This window comes from Miniopterus schreibersii (assembly GCF_964146895.1).
Source record: "Miniopterus schreibersii genome assembly, chromosome: 8".
Classification (NCBI taxonomy): Eukaryota; Metazoa; Chordata; class Mammalia; order Chiroptera; family Miniopteridae; genus Miniopterus; species Miniopterus schreibersii.
In genome coordinates, this window is record NC_138109.1 from 30145593 (window position 1) to 30169522 (window position 23930).

Consider the following 23930-nt stretch of genomic DNA (forward strand, 5'->3'; position numbering starts at 1 on the left):
TGAAATAACCACCCTGTCGAGCTTAATCTTCGCAATGTCTCACAGAAGCACACATAAAGATACTCATTTGTTTAAACGCCCAGCAAGCTATATTTTTAGCAAAACAGCAGAATGAAGCTTTACTCATTAGATAACTCACTTCAAGGTAACTTTTGTTAAGATTCAGGTGTTATTCTTATAATAGAACACTGTTGCCAAGGTGATAGAAACTTAAAAACAATGAAATAGATACAACTGCAATAAACATGTTCTGAGAAAACAGCACCAGCTCCAAGTTCCCTCTGTAGAAGAAACTCAGGGCAGTTGAAAGAGCTGAATAGGCTCTTTAAGGTAAGCGGGAGCTCTCACACCTCAGCAGAGAGGGTGTAAGATCTTCACATCTTTCTGCCTCAGGGAGTTGCTTCACTTGAGAGAGTGCTGCTTAGTTTAGGATGAAGTTCTTGTTGCTGTACCTCCTATCCTGCTTACTACAATGTCCTTTTTTATGTAGCAGCCTTACAAGAAATGTTAAAGGAACTTCTTTAAGCTAAAAATAAAGGGTGCTAATTAGTAACAAGAAAACATGAAAGTATCAATCTCACTATAAAGGCAAATACATAGTAAAGATAGTGGTCTAATAACTTATAAAGTTAACATAAAAGTTAAAAGATAAAATTAGTAAAAATAATAATAGCTATAATAATTAGTTAAGGAATACACAACATAAAAGTATGTAAAATGTGACATCAAAAACAAAACATGGGTAGGGAGAGTAAAAATGTGGAGCTTTAGAATGTATTTAAACTTAAGATGTTATCAACTTAAAATAAAATGATACAAATAAAGGTTGTTATATGTAAGCATCATGGTTACCACAAAGCAAAAACCTATAGTAGATAATGAGAAAAAACCTAATAGAACTGAATACAATAAAGTAAAACTCAAGCTTAAAAATGAGATTCAAATCGTCCAAATTTTTTCCAATTCTAAAACAGAATTTGGAGACAGAGAGCACTGGGCTTGAAGCCCAATTCCACAAAGGTATGTCACCTCTTTGAGCCTCAGTTGCTTTAGCTATTAAATAGGAATAATAGTACTTATAGTGTTTGTGAGAATTTATAATATCTATAAGGCACCTAGCATAATGCTTGGCACATGGTTAGCACTTAATAAATTTACAGATATCATTTTAATCAATAATATATGTATTGCAATCAAAAAGATTTTCTATTCTGTATTTTTCCTTGCAAAGAGAGCAAGGAAATCTATTTCCATGTTAAATAGATCTCAGTCTACCAAACCATGAAATTGCATTTGCATCTCTCATTTTTATTATAGAATTTCTAAAATGGTAGTCTCCCATAAATGTACAATTCTTTAAGTAAAATAATTTTAATAATGACGATAAAAACCCAATGTTTAGAAGCAAATTAAATAAAAACTCAAAGTTTAGAAGCAAATTAAATCAACACATACAGCAAGCAGACTTTTCTAAAGTCAGGTGTCTGTAGAAGTCAATAATATTTGCCTTTTCATTGATTTGTGTCTTAATTTTTTTTTCTTAAAAAAATTAGCTCCTTGAGAGCACAGACTTTATTATATACACCCCTGTATGTTTCACGCCTAGAAAATATATAGCACATCAGAAGCATTCCAGAGATGTTAACTGAATTAATGAATTGAAAGTTTACTTTAAATAACTTACAAAAATGGTCTATATAGTTATTTATGTGACTACAACTTATAATACTAAACCTATTTTTATGAGAAAATACTAAATACTATTTTTTGAGTAAAAAAATAGCTAAAGTGTATTGAGTGCTTACTATGTATTAGTCACTATGCTAATCTTTCACATGTATTATCTAATTCAAAACTCACAGCAACCCTACACACTCATTTTATAAATGAGTAACGAGTTACCAGGAGGTTTGGTATTTAATTGTCCCAATTATTGGGTCAATTATTTAATTTGTCCAGAGATATACAAATGAGTCAAAATCTGAACTCAGAAGGTTAAACTCAAGAGCCTGTAGGAGTAACCACTATATTACAGCTGCCTCGAAAACTCAGTTTTGATGTAGCAGAAAGCACCCCATGCTGGGAATAATAAGCCCTGGGTTCTTGCCCTCTGCCACTAGCATGCTCTGTGAACTTAGGCAAGCCTCTCTACACTTCAGTTGCTTTAGCGGTAAGATAGAAAAAAGATATTTCATAACTATCAAAACAAGAAACTATTTCTGAAAAATGAGTAATATAATGCATGCAAAAGCACTTTACAAACTATATATTCAGTATTACTAAGGAAGCGTTTTATTCTCCTTAGCATATGCAGGTTTATCCTTAAAATATATGAAAATAGATATAGGGAAAAAAGATAAGTACAAATATTATAAGGAAATAATTGTATGGAATATAATATTATAGGCTTAGCAGGGAAAAATTACCATTCAGGAAAAGTTAAAAATTAACTTTTAAATCTGTGAAAGCCTTCAAAAAGTTTTGTAGTGTCTCTCTACTCAACAGTAACAGAAAACAACTCCATTCCAACTTAGTAATACAAAGTTGAACTATATGTCAAAGTAACAATGCCTTCAATTTGTATGCATAAAAGCTCTTTCAGACCCATTAGTTCATTTGTCCCTCTGCAAGATAGCAGTGAGATTAAATAAAACGAGAGGAGTGAAGAAAAAAGGAACAAAGACATGGAAGACCAAAAGATAGGGGATTTTGTTCTGCTCTGCTTTTTACACTCTATGTCGCCTTGAGCAATTTAATTCAACTTACTAAACATCAGTTTCCATATCTGTTAAATGGGAACAAAGTTAGTGATTAGTGTATTGTGACAATACAATGACATATTTATAATAAGCTAATTGTAGATCAAAGCCCGTTTTAGATATTCAATAAATGGTAGTGGTTACTATCATCAACTGAGTAAATTAAAGCCTCAAGTAGTTCTAATTTGTTCAAAGTCAGATAATTAGTACACAGAAAAACAAGATTAGAATTTATATCCTTTAACTCTTCATCCAGCATTTTATTATTTCATCAAAAATATGTTAACTATATATTCTTTCTTTATCAGAAAGAACTATAAAACATTCATTCCCACCTAAGAAATGGATTAATTTTAACTTCTATGGGATAATCTTAATTCACACAGGCTGTTATTTACTAAAAGGTATCCATACAAGTTGATTTTATGTTGGAATGTTCATCTCAGAAAAAAACAAGTAGTTGAAGTAGAAATAATTGTCAAGTCAATCTCTGGCTTGCTTATTACTGCAGGAATAAATTGAACTCTGCTCTAGCTTTTTGACATGTAATTCTGATACTAATAGGTTCACATCCATTTCTCTTTCCACTACCTGCTAACAGGAAGCATTTTGTAATGGTGTGTCAGAAATCTACCAGTAACTGCTTAATGTTTCCCTTAAAAAGAAAGCCACTGTCTATAATCGAATCGGCAATTGTCAACAGTTTCCTGTAATGAGGGACAGAACACTGAAATGGCTCTGCTGTGAAAACAGGATGCTCTTAACTAAAGTCCCACTCCTGTGCTGATTAGAAAGAAGCACAATTATCAATAGAAGGGGAGGAGGAAGGCAGAGTTTATTTTGTTAAACAGAGCTGGGTTTTCTTTCTTCAGATATAGAAAAATTGGGGCTTTAGGAAATTATAATTGTGTCAAAACTCAGGGCTTCATTGGGATGATCTGTGCTGTTCCATCATCCATCCTCTTTTTATCAAGCAATGCTGGGCTAAGTTCCCTCATTTGCACTAGAAAACTATGATTAAGGCAATGGAGATACAAATATTAAATAATATACTGTCTTTGCTCTCAAGTAGCTCTCATGCTAACGGAACAGACAGATGCACAATGATCTTTACAACAGAGTGTGCCGAGAGGACAGACACGTAGCTGGAAGATGAAGAGAAAATGAAGATGGAATACTCTGATACACACAGAGGGGCTGTATGAGCAAAAGGAATGGCAGAATTGAAAGCCTGGTACAGTCAAAAAAATAAAGCTGTTACAGTATGATTAACACCTAGTGGAGCAAGGACAACTGAGGATAGAAAGGTACAGAATGGCTAACTCAGGAAGGATCCAGCATGTTATTTTGAGGGACTTGGGCTTTATCCTGAGGGCTGGTTAGAAGCTGGTAAGTGGTGTGATCAAGTGTGTGTTGAAAAAAGTTTTCACTTCATGTGACGAAAAGAAGTCCAAATGCCAATGTGTGGGCTAATCCACATGGCAATTGGCTCATAACCCAAAAATGTAAAGCACAGTATTGTGTTTCTATATTAACATTCATTGGAAAGAAACGAGCTTTTTTTTTTTTTTCATTTGAATGTTCTTAATAATAGTGTTCTTTGAGCTATACATAGCATCTTTGTGAATCTGTGTGCTTCAGAAATCACAATGATAGCCCAGCCGTTTGTGGCACAGTGGTTGTGTGTCAACCCAGGAACCAAGCAGTCGGTCACAATATGATTCCCAGTCAGGGCACATGTCCGGGTTGCTGGCTCGATCCCCAGTCAGGCTGTGCAGGAGGCAGCCGATGGATGACGTTTCTCTCTATTGATGTTTCTAGCTCTCTATCCTTCCTCTCCCTTCCTCTCTCTCTAAAAAATCAATGAAAACATATTTTAAAAAATAAATCACAATGATAGATAGGAAAGGGGAGAGTACAGGAAAACAAATTTATATCAGCCTGAAGATGTATCTCTTCAGGCTGATGAGGCAGAAGGAGAAAGCTCAATACTTGGTAATAGTCTAACTATCCCCCTATATCTGCAGACTACTATTTTTCAAAAAAAGAACTAAATCACCATTAAATGGTACGATTACACTCTTTGAGAGATAGTGAGGTATCACGGCAAGATTTGATTAATCACAACTTTTACACTGAAAATATATCAAGCAGTAACCAAACATAATGTCAAGTCATAAAAAAATACAGCACATGTAGTTAATATCATGATCTTCCTTACTCAACATTGATTTTGTTTATGACGTTTATAATGAGCTTTTGACATTTGAGTGACAGCTACACCAAGACAAGAAATTAGAACACCTGGGTATGAGCTTTTCTTAAGCAACAGACACTATTGAAACTGGAATTTAAAATTATTGACAACTAAAAGTCTTTTAAATGTCTCCGAGATTTTAAGTTTCAGGCCTGAGGTATGGAGGATGGCAGTCCCTATCAACCATAAGATCTACTGATTTTCATTCTGTTTTCCACCAGAGGAACAGGACACTCCTACCTGGAATGCAGGCCATTCCTACCTAGAAGAGTGTGGAGCTGGGCCCCAGCTGAATTAACTGCACTTGAAAAGAGACCACATTGTTGGCATCTTCCATGAGCCACGTGGCATAGTCTTTTTAAAAAAAATTTTTTAACTTAAATTTTAACAATTTCAGAAAATAGTGGTAAGCTCAGCCCATGAGTCCACATTTACTTCAAACAAAAGATCTGTATATTGAAAACTAAATGACATTAATGAAAGAAATTGAAGACACTTATAAATGAAAAGATATTCCATGCTCATGGATTGGAAAAAATAATATTGTTAAAATGTCCATACTACTCAAAGCAACATGCCAGATTTACTGCAATTCCTATCAAAATTCTAATGACATTTTTCACAGAAATAGAACAAACAGTCCTAAAATTTGTACAGAACTAAAAAAGACCCTGAATAGTCAAAATAATCTTGAGAGAGAAGAGCAAAGCTAGAGGCATCACACGCACTGATTTTAAACTACATTACAAAGCTATAGTAATCAAAACAGTGTGGTATTAGTATAAAAACAAACAAATGGATCATGGAGCAGATTAGAAAGCCCAGAAATAAACCCATACAAATATAATCAATCAATTTATGATGAGGGAGCCAAGAATATACAATGTGGAAAGGACAGTCTCTTCAACAAATGATGTAGGGAAAACTGGACAGTCATATGCAAAAGAATGAAACTGGACCACTATCTTACACCATATATGAAAATTACCTCAAAATGGATTAAAGACTTGAATGTGACATCTGAAACCATAAAACTCCTAGAAGAAAACATAGGCAGTAAACTCCCTAACACAGGTATTGCTGATTATTTTCTAAATCTGACACCAAATGCAATGCCTCAATTTTTCACTTCACTCATGAAGGACATTTCACTGAATATAGGATTCTGGGTTGACAGTTCTTTTCTACCAGCACTTGAATGCTGAAGCAATTCCTTCTGCTTTCCACGGTTTCTGACAATAAACCTTCTATCATCCAAATTGTTTTTCCCTATAGGTAATGCTTTTTTTTCTGGCTCCTTTGTAGATTTTTTTCTTTTTTTTCATTTTCAGAGTTTAACTATTATGTGGTTTGCCATAGTTTTACTTGGGTTTATCCTGTTTGAAGCTCACTCAACCTACAGGTTTCTTCTCCAAACTTAGGGATTTTTCAGCTTGGGAAAGAAATATGATTACCCCAAAAAGAACTGAGTCTTAATGTCAGAAAGAAGTCAGTACCAGGGTGTCACTATAGCAATAGCTAAACACATTCATTTTTATCAACATATACATTTTTTAAAGGCAGACATCTTATCAAGTATTGAAGAAACTAAGATAAAAATAGCAATAAATAATAATAGCAATAATAAAATAGCTAAAATTCCATGAGGGGAAGTGGCATACAAACTATCAATTACTTTACGTGGTAACCATGCTGTGTTAGCATTAGCAATAAAAGCTATTAGGAGCACAGTCTGGAAGTGAGGGGAAGCTTCTCAGAAGAGAAGAGATTTTTATCTGTATCTTAAAGGATTTGTTAGCCAGGCAGATTGAGAATTAGAAAATGATCTTTCAGCCCAGCCGGGCGTGGCTCAGCGGTTGAGCGTCGAGCTGGGATCCAGGTGATCAGGGTTGGATTCCCGGTCAGGGCACATGCCCGGGTTGCGGGCTCTATCAATGACTCTCTCATCAGTGATGTTTCTATCTCTCTCTCTACCTCTCCTTTCCTCTCTCTGAAATCAATAAAGATATATTGAAAAGAAAAAAAAAAAAGAAAACGATCTTTCAAACATACGAGGATAGCAAAAATAATAAATGAATCATCAAGAACAAACTGCAAATTTCTAGTTTGGGTAATGAAATACTGGTACAACAAACTAAGAAGAGACTAAAAAAGGATACAGACTTTGAGAAAGTACAGACTTTTGTTCAGTATTGATGTGGAAGTTTAGGGGCAGGCAGCTGGGGCAGACATCAGGATAAGACTAGAGTTCAAGATCGGAGACATCAGCGTTTAGTTTGTCACTCCACAGAATGCTATAAGCAAGCTAGCTGAAATCCAAAGGTGACCACAAAAATAAAATTAAAAACTTATAAAGTAGGTCTGGTTCCAAGCAATTTGGGCCATTCCAGATTCACAAGGAAGAATAGTAAGAGTTACTCTGACAGCTCATCTGGTTAGACTCCAAAGCTTTCTCCATACGTTTAGCAAATCAAAACCTATAAAAGTTTCAGTGCCTTTTCCTCATGATTTTACTGCTTTTGTTCTGCCAAAGCAAAGCTTAGACTACCCATGAAACTTTGCATAAAATTTAAATATCAATCTCTCATTCCTTTGGCAGTAGATCAGCCAAACAACCCATAGCTTTAAGACTCATCCAGCCTAAGATGTTCTGTTTCTAGTACGCAGAGTTTCATTTGCATAAAGATCTTTTTCACTTTCTACATCTGTGTTTTATTTATATTGCAACAGCAATATTTATAAGTTTATGTCACAATAAGTTTCCAGTCTAAATTTGGGTCTTTCTTAATTGTTCAGCAGTTAAAAACCACACACAAAGAGTAAGAAAAAAATCCAGCATGAAATTCCTCAATGTGAAGCTTATATGAGAACTTTCCACATAAACAAGTAACCATGTTATAGCACATCATACAATGTTGATGTTGAAGCACAATGAATGATGAACTATGAATACCCCACTCTACAACCAACTCTATGATCTTAATAAAAATACAAGGATATGTTTTGCTTTATATAAATTGGGACTATGATTTGATTGTGGGGTTTTTTTAACCACCTACTTCACTATTAAATTGAAGCTTTTGGCTATCATATCAGGATTATAATACTTATTTGACTAAGATGAGTTTTTCCTACTTAAGACTGGCTTTGAGGACCAGAGCAGGCACTACATCTTCTCTTTGTCATTTTCCTCTATCTAGTCCTTGACCCTCTAGCCCAACTGAAGTGATAAATTTTCATAATAACTTACCTGTATCTCTAGTACTAAACTTATTATTTTATACATTGGTTTACAGGGGTTTTTTTGTACTTGATTCATTCACACTGCTAGAGTTTATACTCCATGAGTACAAAAAGGGACTGCCTTATATACAGGCTTGGGTTCACAGTGAATCACCACAATGTTTGTTGAATAAATGAAACTACTCTCCCTAGCCATACTCCCATTTTTAAGTCAACCATTCAGTTACTCGTTTATCCAATAAATTGCATTGCAACAATGTTCTATGGTGGTTAGAGAATCACTTGAGCTTTACTGTACATGTAAGATTTAGATAGTGAAGGTTACTACCTTAGAATCCAAAATAATAATTTAGTTTAGTGATAAGGTTTACTCTCCATATAAATGTATCTCTAAACTACATATTTTGCATGACTATTCAGTTTATGCTGCGTTCACTGAAATGTAAACTCCAGGAAGCACAGGAAAATCTTCTTTTGCCACTGTGTATCTTCAGTGCCTGGCACATTGCCTGGCATGTAACAGATTCTTAATAAATACCTCTTGATTAGATTTAACAAATATTTTTCTAAAATTAAACCATATGCCAGGGTCTTTACTACATGCTCATTATTTAATTTCAAATGAAATACAAATATTTCATGATTTAAACAACAATGCTTTGAAGTAATATTATTTAATATGCAAAAGGAGACTCAGAGAGGTTAAATAACTAGATGACAGCCAATAACTAGTAAGTAGTTATTAAGCTTGTACTTAAATTCTGGACTATTGGATACCACTCTCCCTTGTATGTTGCAAACTCCCAATCTAAGCATTCACTACATGCTCAGATAAATTCAGTAAGAGAAAGTAGCTCAGCTGCTTTACTCTCACTTTCTCCCACACTTTTGTAGTGGAATTGTGTAATTAAGCACATTCAATCAACCAATAAAAGGGTGTTTTTTTTAATGAATCAGTTAATAGCAATGACATGCAGGAGTAAGTTAAATAACCTGAACAAAACATAGCTAATTATTCAGACATGTTTTTTAAACATGTTTGGATCATCAAACATTATATTTTATAGATTAACTTTTTACCTTCGAAAGAAAAAGAGGGAGTAAAAAGGGAAAGTGCTTCCATATTTGGTTGCCATTTATCCAGTGCATTTATAAACTAGTATTTTCACTTCATGACACAAATTTAATATTTCCAAATGTTGAAGAGATTATTCCTGAATAATATCAAAATTATTTTAGATACAACAAATTAGAAATTATTTTTTAAGTTTTATTTTAATCATCTCTTTCTACTGACACATAATAGGGTATCAACTCCAAATGTAGTTCTTCTATGCTCTTATAATATAATTCAGTAGAGCAACAGAATCAATGAGACAAGCATAATCTTGGTATAAAATTGTATTTGATATACTAATTTTTGAAATTAAAAGTTGTTTGCCAAAAGTCTATATATGGGACAGGCACTAGCATAACTCCCAAGATATTTGCATTGTGGGAGACAAAAATAAGAAAAGGAAGCTATATTTAAAATAAAAATCAGACCAGACCATAGTGAAATTTTTAATTTGTTTTCAAATTTAAGTCTTTAATCAATCTATAAAGTTTTCTGAAATAGTATGAGATAGGAATATTGTTTGCCATACAACTCAACTGACTGAACAGACTCTACAATTGCTACTATTTTGCACTGTATCCTCTGTCAGACATCAAGATCCCTTATATAAATAGCCTTGTTTCTGAGTTCCAGTCTGTTTGTTTAGACTATTTGCCCGTTCTTATGCCAATGCCAAACTATTCTAATCATTGTTTCTATAAATAAAAATTGTTAGCTGAAATTCAAATTTCCATAAAATAAACATATACCCATTCATTATTATTATTCAAAGCAGTCCTGGCTATTTGGGGCCCTTGGTTTTCCTACATGAATATTATAATTAGCTTGTCAAGTTTTATTAAATGAATTTGGGGGGATTTTTATTAGAACTGCATTAAAATTAGGTTGCTTTTGGGAGAACCATGTCTTCATAACATTGAGCCTTCAGTTCCATGAACGCAGCTTTGGAGTCGCATTTTACCACATTACCCCTCCACTACCTCTCATTATTGATGTCATCTTGCACTCCCCTCTTTCCTCCTCATTTCTCAATGACTGTTGTTCAGGCCTCATTGGTATTTTTCCAAAACCTACAGAGACCATTTTTCCGACATTCTGGCCACTTTGAGCTCCTCTTCTCCAATATCTTATCTTCCATTATACTTCATCTAGCTGCTCCCATAGTCAATTCTACCCCTTGATACTACCAATAATTGCAATGACTACAATCCCTTCCATTTTCTTTCATTCAGGCTATTCTCTAATGACCAACTCCTCTCTTGGAATTTTAAAGTTCTAGTCAGACATATTATATATAAATCAGTGTGTGTATTGTTGTGTGTGTGCACGCATGTGTGTTTAAGCTACATTACTGCTTACAGTAATGTAAGAAATAGTTCATTGTTTAAAAAAAAAAGTTTTTCTTTTTTAAAGTCTCCCACGACATACCTCAAAGGACAGTCTGTTAGCACACCCATATAAAAGGACTTGATGAAGTAAGAAAAAGGTGAAAATAACAAATGCGTCTGCTTTTGTTGTCTCATGTTATTGCTTGAATACAATTAATTCCTTTATTTCTAAAGGCCTGAAACATTACTTCATATCCCATTTATTTGTGTGAAGTTTCAAAGTAAATGAGAAAAAAGAACCAATTTGTTCTAAATGTATGAACATGTGAGTTCATAAAACACAGCAAGAAATTCAAAGAAAAGCATCTCATTCAGTGCTGAAACAGCATAAATTTTCTGTCAGCAATTTAGCAATATGTATCAAGAGCCTTTAAAATATTAATTTCCTTTGGCCACCAATTCTGCTCATGGGAATTTATCCTAAAGAAGCAAAATAATATATGGCAACATTTCATGCATAAAGATGTCCACTGCGTTGTTCTTTATAACGACAGTTAATGCCCAAGAGTAAGAAGGTGGTCCAGTAGTAAACAGCTATTGTCCAGCCATGTTTATGAAAATTTTAAGATACAAATTGCTTTGTGATACTGTTATGTTACTTTAAAAGCAAGACATGAAAAGCATATGTATGGTAATAACTTAAGTTACGCTTCAAAAAAGGAAACAGAAAATAAATAAGCCTAGAAGTAAATATGCCAAAAGGTTAACAGTACTTGCACTTTTGGTAGTGAGACTGTGGGTGGGTGGGTGGATATGTTTTCCTCTGCTTCTAATAATTATCTATATTTTCCAAATTTACTACATTGAGCATTGACTACTTTAATAATCAGTAAGGGGAAAATAAATTTAAAGAGATGTAAAGACTATAAAGGAAATAAAACAGAGTTTAAATAGCCAAGGCATACCATTTTATTTCCTCTCATTGGCTGAAGTTTTATCGTGAATATTTAAATAGGATGATTTGCTTTCACATAGCATGAGTGTTCTGCTGCATCAGTAGTAAATTTCCACATAAGAACATTTAATACAGTTTTTCAGAGAGAAAAGGGTACAAGGATGTTCAGTTTTCACAGACTCTTGCAAATGCACTAGTTAGCCACTATTTTTGGAGGTTTATACATCAGTCCTGGAATACAGCACTAGATGTTCCAAGTTTTTATCACTTCCTAAAAACATCAAGAAAAATAACCCAAAAGCTAGACCTGTTTATACAGTATATTTGATGCTGATTTAACATTCATTTAATGAAGTCAGACTTTGATGACTAATATTTCTTTTGCCTGCTAGTACCAAACCCAAAATAAGGTTCCTGACTAGATTACATTCATGCAGGTCTCATTTTAACGGAAATTGGAGAGATGGAAAAAGATTACAAGAAGAGACATTATAAAAACAGACCTCACAAGTCAAACTTAATAGTAAAATCATTCTCTTTCATGTAGACATCCATGAAAACAAATATCCTGTGCACTAGAGATATATATTGTATCTTTCCAGCCGATCTTTATGCTTTCTTGAGACAGATTTCCATAACTATATAATATGATTACAGTTGATGAAGCAACGGCCCACAGAAAGAAGCTGATAAAGCATCAGGCTCCAGGAAACCAGATAAACATGTTCATGATTTCTAACTGCAACAAAGGTAGAATAGTACTGGGTATGAAGATAGAATCCAGAGAGACCGAGAAAATATTAGTTCCTCCAACTTTAAAAATAAGGATCTATAAAACAGCACCAACTCTCTTATTATAGCAATCCCTAGGGATACATCATGTTACTTGCTTATTTAATTGGTAGACAAGACTGCAAAAGAGGCTGCATGACTTTAACATGTAATATGAATATTTTAACACTCTGGAAGAGACATTGTAAATGATAACAACAAAAAACATACCTGTAAGCAAACTAGAGGAGCAAAGAATAAGAAACTTTGAAATGTATGAGTGACTTGTCCAAAAGACTATCTCTGGCAGTCTAACTTAAGAAACAAATTTCCCCTAACTTTCTAGTTATCTCTAGTTATCTCCTGACCTCCATAGGAGCTATATAAGAATACTCTTGAGAGAGAGACTAAAGTGAAAGAAAAACTAGGCTGGGAATTTAATGTGGCCCAAAAATAAAGAAACACTATAATTTCAGAGTTTCCACTGAGTCTCTATTTAGCAAAGGAAATAATGAGGATAGATGATGATGCTGTTTGAAAAGTAATAGGTCTCATTCCTAAGGAGTTAGTGGGTTCCTGTATGCAGTAGGCAAGCTGAAGGATGCACATCTGCTGTGCATAACGAGGAAAAGCAATCCCCTTAGTGAACTTAGAAATCCTCACATATAACACTTCTTTTAAAAAATGTTTCCCTTCCTTCATATGTATTGACTATATTATCTCACAATTATTGTTTGTTATTCAGTAGTGTGTGTATGTGCCAACTGTAAGTTACTGACTGACATGAGACAGGAACACCAACAGAAGAATAAGAGGTGTGTGTTTACCTCATGATAGCACACAGATCTTCACAGGGGACCCGAACTTGGAGTGCCAAGACTCAGCCTAGTACATCTGGTTCAAGCCTCTGCAGTGAGTTATAGTCGCAACTCAGTAACATAGACTTTGGAAAATGCACTTTGAGAATTATTTTTCCCCACTTCTCCTAAAATACTGAGATAAATCATATTTAGCTAACAATGTTCAGAGCTCTCCCATATATTTAATTCCTTCCAGTTAGCTCCTAACCTTCAGTAAACATTACACACAGCAAGTCCTGTGTCAGTGATGTTTCAGGGAATTAAGAGAATTGGTAATAAAGTGCCGTGGCTGGTCCTGCACCCCTCTTCTGCTGAAGCCAGTGTGCAAGGAGCAGCACTGTGTCAAGGAAGAATCAGAGTCCCTGCATTCCAGACACTGACCACTGCCTGACACACAATTCAAATTGCAGTTCAGAGAAGTAGAAAGAAGGAAGCAGCCATGTGAATGAGCAAAAAGGATAGACTGACTTGGGAGGGGAAACTAAAACAACTCCTCACTTTCTCCGGAGTATACTAAAAAAAAAGATGGCCTTGAATGAAGGCAGAGGTTGGGTTACGGGGTTATGCTTTCATCTGCTTAAAAGAATCTTATCATATGTGTTCAAAGTTTGTACAAAGCCTCCATGATCAGCTGTCTCAATATAACAGAGTGATAACTGATTTCTTAGGATTCTACTTTTATTAATGTTTGTTCAAAGCATATGTATTTCATTCTTTTTCATCAATATACTCTCCCTTCCAAAACAGATTTGAACAGGATTATAAAATCATACACTGTTAGAAAATGTAAGTGATGAAATCATAGTTAAAGACATTAATATGATCAGATTTTTTTTTAAAGTCAGTACACAGAAACACAAGCAAAAAATTTTTCCAAAATCATTAGAGAGGGCTATAAAATTGGCTCTGCGTTTTCTACCAGCCAAAGCAAAGATAGAATATATTACAAGAATCATATTGTTTTTAAGACATAAACATCTTATTATATAGGAGAAGAAAAGCTTTTCCTGAAACTGAGGCCCTGTGAGAAATGTAAATGATTCACAAGTTTTATACAGAAGAAATAATATAGAGAGCAGCACCCATAATAAACATAATACCAGTCACCTCGTATAGTTTCTTATTGTATTCCTCAAGGAAGCCTACCATATCCAGCTAGTGCTTCAATCTGTAAAGAATAGTTTTTGTTCTCAAATAATCTGTTTGCATTATTTAATAACTTTTAGATAACAAAAAACAACATATTATACCTATTTATCTATATCTCTTGAAACAAAACTGTATCACTGCTATACACATACAACAATACATCCCAAATATGGTCATTATTTTTTAACATTCCTAAACTAAAACAAAAGCATGATATTCTTACCAAAACCAAACTGAAGGTATCCATTATTTCCCTCACCTGTGATTCTTTCACGTTTTCAACAGTAAAGTTGAACCAGACTCGGAAGCGTGGATTACAGGTATCCGGCCTAATGAACAAATCATACTCAAACTCAGAGACCTGGTCCACCCGTCCAAGGTTACCTGGTAATAAAAATTAAGAGAACTGGGTTTTAATAGAAAGTTCATGCAGCTCAAAGGTACATACATTTAAATATTAGAAACTCTTACAGAGACATTTGCCATCGTCCAGTACTTAATAGGTACAGCATTCACAATCTCTAAGGCTGCCGACTCTGAATGCAGCCCAGAATAAGAGCAGGCTTTGAGCTAAGCCAGGCTGTGCTGCAAGCCGCTTTTCCAGTCCTATCACCCAGCAGATCCGTCTGTGTCTTTGACAGACTGGGATGCTGTATGGAGCATATGTCAAGCCCCAATAAATTAAGTAAGAATTACAATCAGACTTCAGTTTCCTAGTTCAAAAAATGATGATAATACCTTAATATTGTGAACTAAGCTTTATGGTATATAAACTGCCTCTGATATATTAGACCTTATTCAACTCTCAAAAGCAATGGGGCTATGCACTTGTGCTGTGTTTGGTGTATCTCCAAACTTCGATCAGGACATGTTAAAGAACATGTAAAGTTTAAAACAAAAAAATTAGAAGTTCTTACCAGGTAAGAATAACAATGGTAAATTTACAAACAACCATGAAATTAATTTCCATTTTCTCCAACAACAGAATTAACAGTTCTATCAAAAATGTATAAACTTAAGCGTGACTTCCATTCTTTGTCTCTCCTCTCTCTGATACTCAAATGAGCAGTGAATTTCCCAAAATGTTAATAGTAAGATAAAATAAAAAATCAAAGAGTTTGGTGAATCCAAAACCAGGTCATCAACAGCTAAAGAAGAGTAAAGATGACTATCGACATCAACAAAGCAACTGACTGAGAAGTCAGTATTGTATCACACTTGAAGAGCACAGCAATATGTTGCTTTAAAATGAGCTCTAGTCCAAAACAAAAAAAAAACTGAGAATTAAACTTTAACTAAACAAAAACAGAAAATATCTAAAGCAAACAGGAAAAGGTAGCTATTATACATACAAAAGAACAACAATAAGAATGGTCATTGAGTTTTTCTCAGGAATCACGGAGGACAGTAATAAAATCTTGAAAGTGATAAAAGAACAAAACTCTCAATATTCATATCCAGCAAAAATATTCTTCAAGATGAGGGTAAACTAAATCATTCTCAGATAAATAAAAGGAGAGAATTCATTTCCAGCAGACCTGTATTACAAGAAAACCTAAAAGATACTAGATGGAACCTATGTCTATAAGAATAAATGAACACCACAAAATAGTAAATAGTAATGTAAGTGTAAAAGACTTTTGTTTGTCTCGTAATTTTTAAAAAGACAACTGTTTTTAAAATAAACGACATTTAAACCATGACATACTTTGTATAAAGCTTGCGACAGAAGCAGTAATAATATAAAGATACATTGAATGGGTCAAACAAGAATTAATGAGGAACCACGTGAAGCAGTGAGAGGAAGGAATCCACGGGTGTATATTAAGGAATATACTCTTCTTCCCCACTTGATAATTTTATTTAAATGTTTAACTTTGATGGGAAAGGAGGAGCAAAACAGTCACATTTTTGAAAAGTAGTAATACTGAAATTTCCTTTCAGCAAAAAAACAATGAGCCCATCTTGAAGGGCTGGGTGATGACTTAGCAGCTTTGGACTAGATAATCAAAGGTTCCTTCCAACCAGAGGTAGATTTTCTGTGAAGCAAGTGAAGCTTATGCTTTAACGTTCGTCCCATACAAGGGCCCTTATGAAGGCTGGGAGTTGCACATAGCATAATATAAAGGAAAAGCAAGGCTGCACTTGTTTGAAGCATATCTAGTAAACAGCCAAATAGATTTAAGCAGAAAGAGACCTGAATCCCTATGGTACCAGTAATTTATTGTGATATCCTTTCTTAATCTGAAGATATAATTTTATATTCATAATTTTGTACAATTTTTCTTAAAGAAGACACTCTGAAATTATATAAGCTTCAGGTAATATCAAAGTTCAAATGGTTCTTGCTTCCAGCCCTGGGCTTCTGTGGCGTTAAGAAGCAGAGCTGTAGTGTGACTCACAGAGTTGAGAGCAAGCATACTTTTACCTACATCTACAGAAATTGATTTCCCAAGTAAACAAACAACATGATTTCCTTGAAATATATTAGGAGCTATTAACCAGCAATTAAACATTGAATACATGATGAATAATTGATGCTTTATATCTCACCATCCAATGATGAATAAAAATAGAGATTTGAAGGTTGGGTGACATTTTCAAAGTCATTCTTCTTCAAAAGTTAAAAATGTTTCTGGCACCTATTTTTAAGTGGATGGACTATTGATAAGAATGGCAATCAGAAGACCTGGTTATAGCTCTGGATCTATCACTGATTACCTTTGTGACCTTGGATTTATGGCAGGATCACCGTCTACTGTAACTCTGAAAGGTTCTCACATCACCTTCTCTTGCTTCTCAATCTTCTCTTACTCAGTTTGTAGCAACAAACTTCTAAGTGATCTTCATGCCTATACTGTCTAAACACATCACAACCCCACTTTCATAAGGTCTGATTTCTACCATATCAGAGGCCTTTGATGGATTTTCTGTCACCTAAAAAATGAAATGAGAAATCAGCCTGCCACAAAAAGCCTCTGTAATTTGGCCCTTATATATCTATGCAACTTCATCTATCATTCAAGTTCCTGTTTTTTTTATACACAGGTTTATTCACTGTTCCACAACCATACTGTCTTGGCACATTTATTTAAGTGATTCTCAGAGTCTGGAGCCCTCTTGTCATCTATGACTTTGCACTGAAGGCTCCAAGTTCTTGCTCAACCACAACCTCTTCCAAGGTGATTTTCAAAAATTAATCTTTCCCCATCATCTTCTCATATCCATTTCTTTATTCCTCACTTACAATGTCTATCCATGGTAAAGTGGCTGAGGACACTAGCAGTGAACCAGACAGACATGGTCTCAAGTCTGCTCTACCACTCACTAAGCTGGGTAACTCTGGGAAAGTTATTTAACCTCCTTGAAGTTCAGCTTTCAGTTACTAAGTGAACCACGTGTATTAGGTGTCTTCTACATACACAGACGCCAGCAGAAATTCAGTAAACAGGAAGCAGTATAGTCCGTCGGGCTTCCATGTCTAAGTCCACTGTGCTTACCAAAGAAGTTCAGTTTTTGTCAGTCAGTGGAGTGAGGATAGAGTAGAAATGAGAGGTTAGAGATTTCTTATTGGCTTTCCCAACTTGTAATAGGGCAACATTTAGCTTCCCATTTGACTTTTTTCTTTGGAATTTTAGTATTCTCAGCAAGTAGCCCAAAAAAGGAGGAGGAATGAATGGTATGATTCCTGAAAGAAATTCCGCTCTAAACCCCCAAACAGGATGAGTTACTCTCTTTTGTTTCTAATGAAAATGTTCAAGAAGTACTTCCTGAAAGTGGGTAAAAGTTATATATAATACATCTCAATTCTCTTATTTAGAAAGTAAACTAATCTTTAGTCAATAATCTGTCATCAGTAGAGGAAGTAGGTGAACATATGTCATCCCGCCAGCCACATCAATTTGTATCACCCACAAAGGGAATAAGGGACTAGTTGAGGGTGACTAGTTGAGAGTTCCAGCTTGGTGAATAGATTAGTGATGAATTAACCATAATAAGTGGTACAGGAAGAGAAGAAAGTATTAGAGAAAAAAGTTTTTAATGTCAAGTGTGAGGTATCTGTGAATCATTCAAAAGGTAACATTCAATAACTATGATTTTTTTTTTTTGCAAAAGATTTGAACTACATAGAATGTACATGAAAATTGCAATTCATGATTTAGAAAAAGTCTAAATTTCATTTCTGTATCTAAAATAAAAGCATTAAATCCATGGAATTTCTCTTTCCATAGTAAACACTACTTGAAAATTATGTTCTAGGAGTCTCTGAACATATTTTGGCAGAAATTTGAGCCAATTTGAGATTTCAATCTCCTAAAATGCACATGATCAGCAATTTTTATAAAAGAGTAAAACAGCATAGACACAGACAATAGTGTGGTGAAGGCCTGAGGTGAGGGGTGCAGGGTGGAGGGGATCAATGGGGGTGGAGGGGGAGGACATTTGTAATACTTTCAACAATAAAGATAAATGAAAAAATAAAATAAAAAAGTAAAACAATGCTGTTTCTTAGGTGGAAACAATACAACATGTATCTACTAAACACAAGATCTGCTGTCCTGATTGCAATTAGTCACAGAGATTTAGAAACCTGTAAATCTTCCTACTTCCTCAAAGTATCAGGAGCACTGCTCACTAAAAGAAAACTTGGCTGAGTCCATCTTGGAAATCAACAGTCCAAATATTCTGAAACAATTTGCAAGTATCTTAACAAAAACTCCAAGTATTTGACACTACAGAGGTTCCATTAAGCAGACTTAAACATTTTGACTTCTTAGTATCTACAACCATATTCCCCAAGGTGAAATGATGTTTCCTGAAACTCTCCATTTTGTGGTTCAATTTGATACTTACAGCAACAGGGAAGAAAAAATATATATATTGAAGATGGGATTTTGCATAGCCACTCAAATCAAAGCCGATGATTACCGTGATGCAGGAATAAATAATAAAGCTTGAGGGTTTTATTAGTCCCAAAGTACTTTTCAAGTTGCATAAAACATTCTTTCTCTCCACATATATGAAAGTACTTTTACCTCTCCTTCCCTATACATTTAGTCTTCATAAAATATTCAACATGTTGCTTCCAATGTCAAAAAAATGTGTCCGTTATTGGAAGACGGAAAATCTATTTTGCAAAATGATAGGGAGATTACCCAGCATAACTATAATTATCAGGGGTCGGAAAGAGAGACATTAAGCAATTTAAAGGTTTTCTTAAGCCACACACTGTTTTCCTACAGAGGATTTTTAAGATGAGAAATAGATCTTGAGGGTCTTAGATAGGCCTGAGGCAATGTAAAATAAAAAGGTCAAACATTCTGCTAAAAGGCACCGCTATCTTCGGAACAACAACTTATCAGCCAGCTAGCAGCGCCTCCTTATTTACAGCTATTGGTCCCAAAGGAAGCGCACTTGAGTGTGGGCCACGATTACTTTGTAATGAGTTTGCCAGGAATGATACAGAAAACAAATTTGTAACTGTGTGCCATTTAGGGCTCAGAAACTTTAGCAGAGACTTTTTCTTTTGCTGTGGCAGAAGGGGAATGTGGAACGCAATGGGAAGAGGAGAAAGGAGGCCTAACAATAAAAAATCATCTTCAGTTAGGCTCCTAAAAAGCAGCCCAGCCCGTTGGGGGCGTGACTCAGCAGTAGAGCATCAACCTAGGATCCAGGCAAACGGGTTTCGGGTTTCGATTCCCTTCAGGGCACATGCCCGGGTTGCAGGCTCCATCCCCAGTGGAGGGGCCTGCAGGAGGCAGCCGATCACTGATGACCCTCTCATCATTGATGTTTCTATCTCTCTCTCCCCCTTTCCCTTCCTCTCTCTGAAATCAATAAAGATATATTTTTTAAAAATAAATTAAATTATATTTTTAAAAGCAGCCAAGGAGGGCCCTGCAGAAGACTGAATTACAAGCATAGTTTGGGAGATTTAGAGATTATCCAGCTCAGCTGTCCATTCAAAACTCAGGGGCCTTACCCCAAGGAAACTCCATAAAAATGCTTGTTTCCAAGGGGTGGGCTTGCACTCTCACAAGATTAGCAACAAAAGGTCAAGTGCTACCCTATACACTTAGGACACCTGCATATATAGTGTGTTCACTTACAGAAGCCTATTCTCTCTCTCTTCCTGCATAAAAGTACACACTATGATAAATGAAGAGAGTAGAGAATTAAACTTTATCTAAGAGCTGTCAATAAATCTATTGTTGGAAATATATGTGAATAGAAGTAGCAGAGGCAATCTTTGTCTTTCAAAAAGGTAGTTTTTAAAAAAGAGAATTACACAAAGTGCTCCTCTGTTTTTGTCAATATGCTGCCAGGTTTTGAAATACTATTTTTCATCCAAACGATAAAAATCTTGACACATAAGCTACAGAAAATCACTAATACACTTGCAGCTGCATTTCAATCTATACGAATTCTTTAAACAAAACAACCAAAGAACAGCCTGGCCTAGCAAAATTATTGCACCATTTGGGCCTCAAGTCCAAGATAATTAAAAAACAGGATCTTGCATTTCCACTGAAAATTCCTGACATTCAAATTTTTTTTTAAATGAAAATCAAGATGAGAAGATGGAGTAAAAACCTACATGTGAATTTCAAAATCTGAGAATCAGGAAAAGGTTTTTTTCCACCTTCACACTTGAGATTAACAACAAAGAATCTTCAATTCTACTTCTAAAAAATGTGTGTGTGGAGAGCGACAGGGGAAAAACTTGATGTCGGAAATCCCAGGTCTAAACTCCAGCTAAACTAGCAGCAATATATATTTACAGAGAGTGTGAAAGGAGAGAAATGATTTCTATACACCCACCCTGTACGATCAGGGGGTAATAAACACCTGAACTATGACAGTGGTCGTGAGAATGGAAAAAAGGAATACATGGTAGAAACTTTTGAAGTCAGAATTAATGGGAGTTATTAATGAATAACAGTGAGTGAGCTAAAGATCTTCCACTTTCTCCTCCAGATCCTCTCTCCACCTCCTCCCTGCTTTCTGTTCCAGCAGTTTGACCTCTATGGACTCCACCAATGGGCTGCCTTTTCTCTAACCTCTGGTTAAGTTTGGTTAATGAAAGGCACCCACCCAAGATGAAGGACAAGAAAATAGTAAGGTCAGAATACATATTTCCTTGGCTTCCTTCCTGCCTGGTCATGAGATGTTGGCTGTGTTGTTCTACTGGAGACCACAGCTCCTGTCAGCAGTCCCTCCACATATAGTTTTGTCTATGGTGCCAACTAACCACTTCCTCTCCTTTCTCCTGTAGGCCTAGGAGTGGTTATAGCTCTGTTAGCTACCTAAGGGCCTCAAAATGGGTTTTGATTTCCCTAAATCCAATCCGCACCTTTATAAATAGTCCCTTTATTAGATTATGCAAAATTAACCAGTTTAAGCAAGCCATTTGTTTCCTGCCATGATCATGACTAATAAAATGAGACTTCTGTAAATCATAAGGCACTGTGCAAAAAGCCCATTGACTCTATTAGTTGAACAAACTATGTCAGATATGTCTACCACACAGCAAGTAACCAATAAATATTTGCTGAATCAATTAATACAAATGACACAGTTAAGATTGAGGGTCAAGTCCTATTTAAATACTTGGAGTCTCGAGGAAAGTAAGAGATGAGTTGTGAAACATATCAGTTAGGCTTCAAGGTCTTATAAAAGAACACAGAAGCAACAAAAGAAATCAATCATTTCTAGAAGCCCTTTGGTAATTCTTAAAATATGTATTACTCAAGGAAGTATTCCAAGTATAGCTCTTTATGCAGGTGAAGAAAGGTTAAATATCAACCTTCAAAATTTATTGCTTGAAAATTATAAAAGTGAAACTGGGAATTCTGACTATGGCCAAGTGAGGAAATAGGCAGATCTTCCTCTGCAAAGCAAGTATAAACAATACAAGGTAGTTTCAATGTGATTAAAAGCTGACCTCCCATCAGAACCAAAGGAGGCCAGAAAGCAGTAGTATGCTATATTCAGAGAGCTGAAAATAGTTTTCAGCTAACAATTATATATCCAGCAAAACTATCCTTCAAAAATCAAGAAAAAGTAAAAATATCCCCAGTCAGGCAAAGACTGAGAGGAATATTAAAGGAAGTCCTTCAAGCTGAAAGAATATGATACTGGATGGTAAATCCCATCCACAGTAAAGAAATGAAGAGCACCAGAAATTACAAGCATGTGGGTAGAGACTTCAATTTTTCTCATTTCTTCTCTTCTCTAAAAGACATAAAACTGTATAAAGAAATAATTATAGCCCGGCCGGGCGTGGCTCAGCGGTTGAGCGTCAGCCTAGGATCCAGGTGATCGGGGTTCGATTCCTGGTCAGGGCACATGCCCGGGTTGTGGGCTCGATCCCCAGTAGGGGGCGTGCAGGAGGCAGCCAATCAATGACTCTCTCATCATTGATGATTCTATCTCTCTCTCCCTCTCCCTTCCTCTCTCTGAAATCAATAAAGATATATTTAAAAAAAAGAAATAATTATAATGCTGTATTTTTGGATTTCTAATATGTGTACATGTAATATATATAACAATAATAGCACAAAAGCAAGGGAAGAGAATGAGCTAGATCAAAGTTTCTATTATAGTTCACAAGAGAACCACCCAATTCAAAAATGGGTCAAAGACCTGAATAAACATCTCAACAAAGACTATACACGGGTGCCAAGTAAACACATAAAAAGACTCTAAAAATCGTATGTTATTAAGGAACTGCAAATTAAAACAGTGAGATACTACTATACACCTAATAGAATTTCCAAAATCAAAATCACTACCACCACCAAGTTCTGGTGAGGACAGAGAGCAACAGGAACCCTCACTCATTGGCGATAGGAATACAACATGGTACAGTTGCTCTGGAAGACAGTTCAGCAGTTTCTTATAAAACTAAACACATTGTTATCATATGATCCAGCAATTAAACTGCTTAGTATTTAACCAAAGAAACTGAAAAATGATGTCCATGCAAAAATCTAGGCATGGATGTTTACAGCAGCTCTATTCATAATTGCCAGAATCTAGAAGCCACCAAGATACTCTTCAGTAAGGGAATGAATACACTGTGGGACCTCCAGACAGTGGAGTATTATTCAGCACTAAAATGAAAAAAGCTATCAAGCCATGAAAAGACAGAGAAACTTTAATTACATGTTACCAAGTGAAAGAAATCAATCTGAAGAGTCTACATTCCATATAATTCCAACAATATGACATTCTGGAAAAGGCAAAACTATGGAGACAGTACAAAGATCAATGGTTGTCAGGGGCTGTGAGGAGGGAGGGACGAACAGGCAGAGCACAGAGGACTTTCAAGGCAGTGAAACTGCTTTGTGTGATATATGTCAAGGCTAGATCACATCAAATGGCACAAGGTTAAAACGTAAGAATTAAATGAAAAGAATAATTTTTAATTATGGTGGACACAAATGTAAAACCCAGCCTCCAAAATTTATGCATACCACCTTGAAGTT

The 23930-nt window shown here is 35.3% G+C and overlaps 1 protein-coding gene across 2 annotated transcripts in view; it reads right to left on the minus strand.

Annotated features, from left to right (window-relative positions):
- AGBL4 (AGBL carboxypeptidase 4) overlaps positions 1–23930 on the minus strand; it is a 771449-nt gene that overhangs the window by 665587 nt on the left and 81932 nt on the right. For both annotated transcript variants that reach the window (XM_081143911.1, XM_081143910.1), the window contains exon 3: positions 14699–14823. In XM_081143911.1, coding sequence (XP_081000037.1) covers positions 14699–14823 — 125 coding nt within the window. The remainder of the gene's footprint in view (positions 1–14698; positions 14824–23930) is intronic.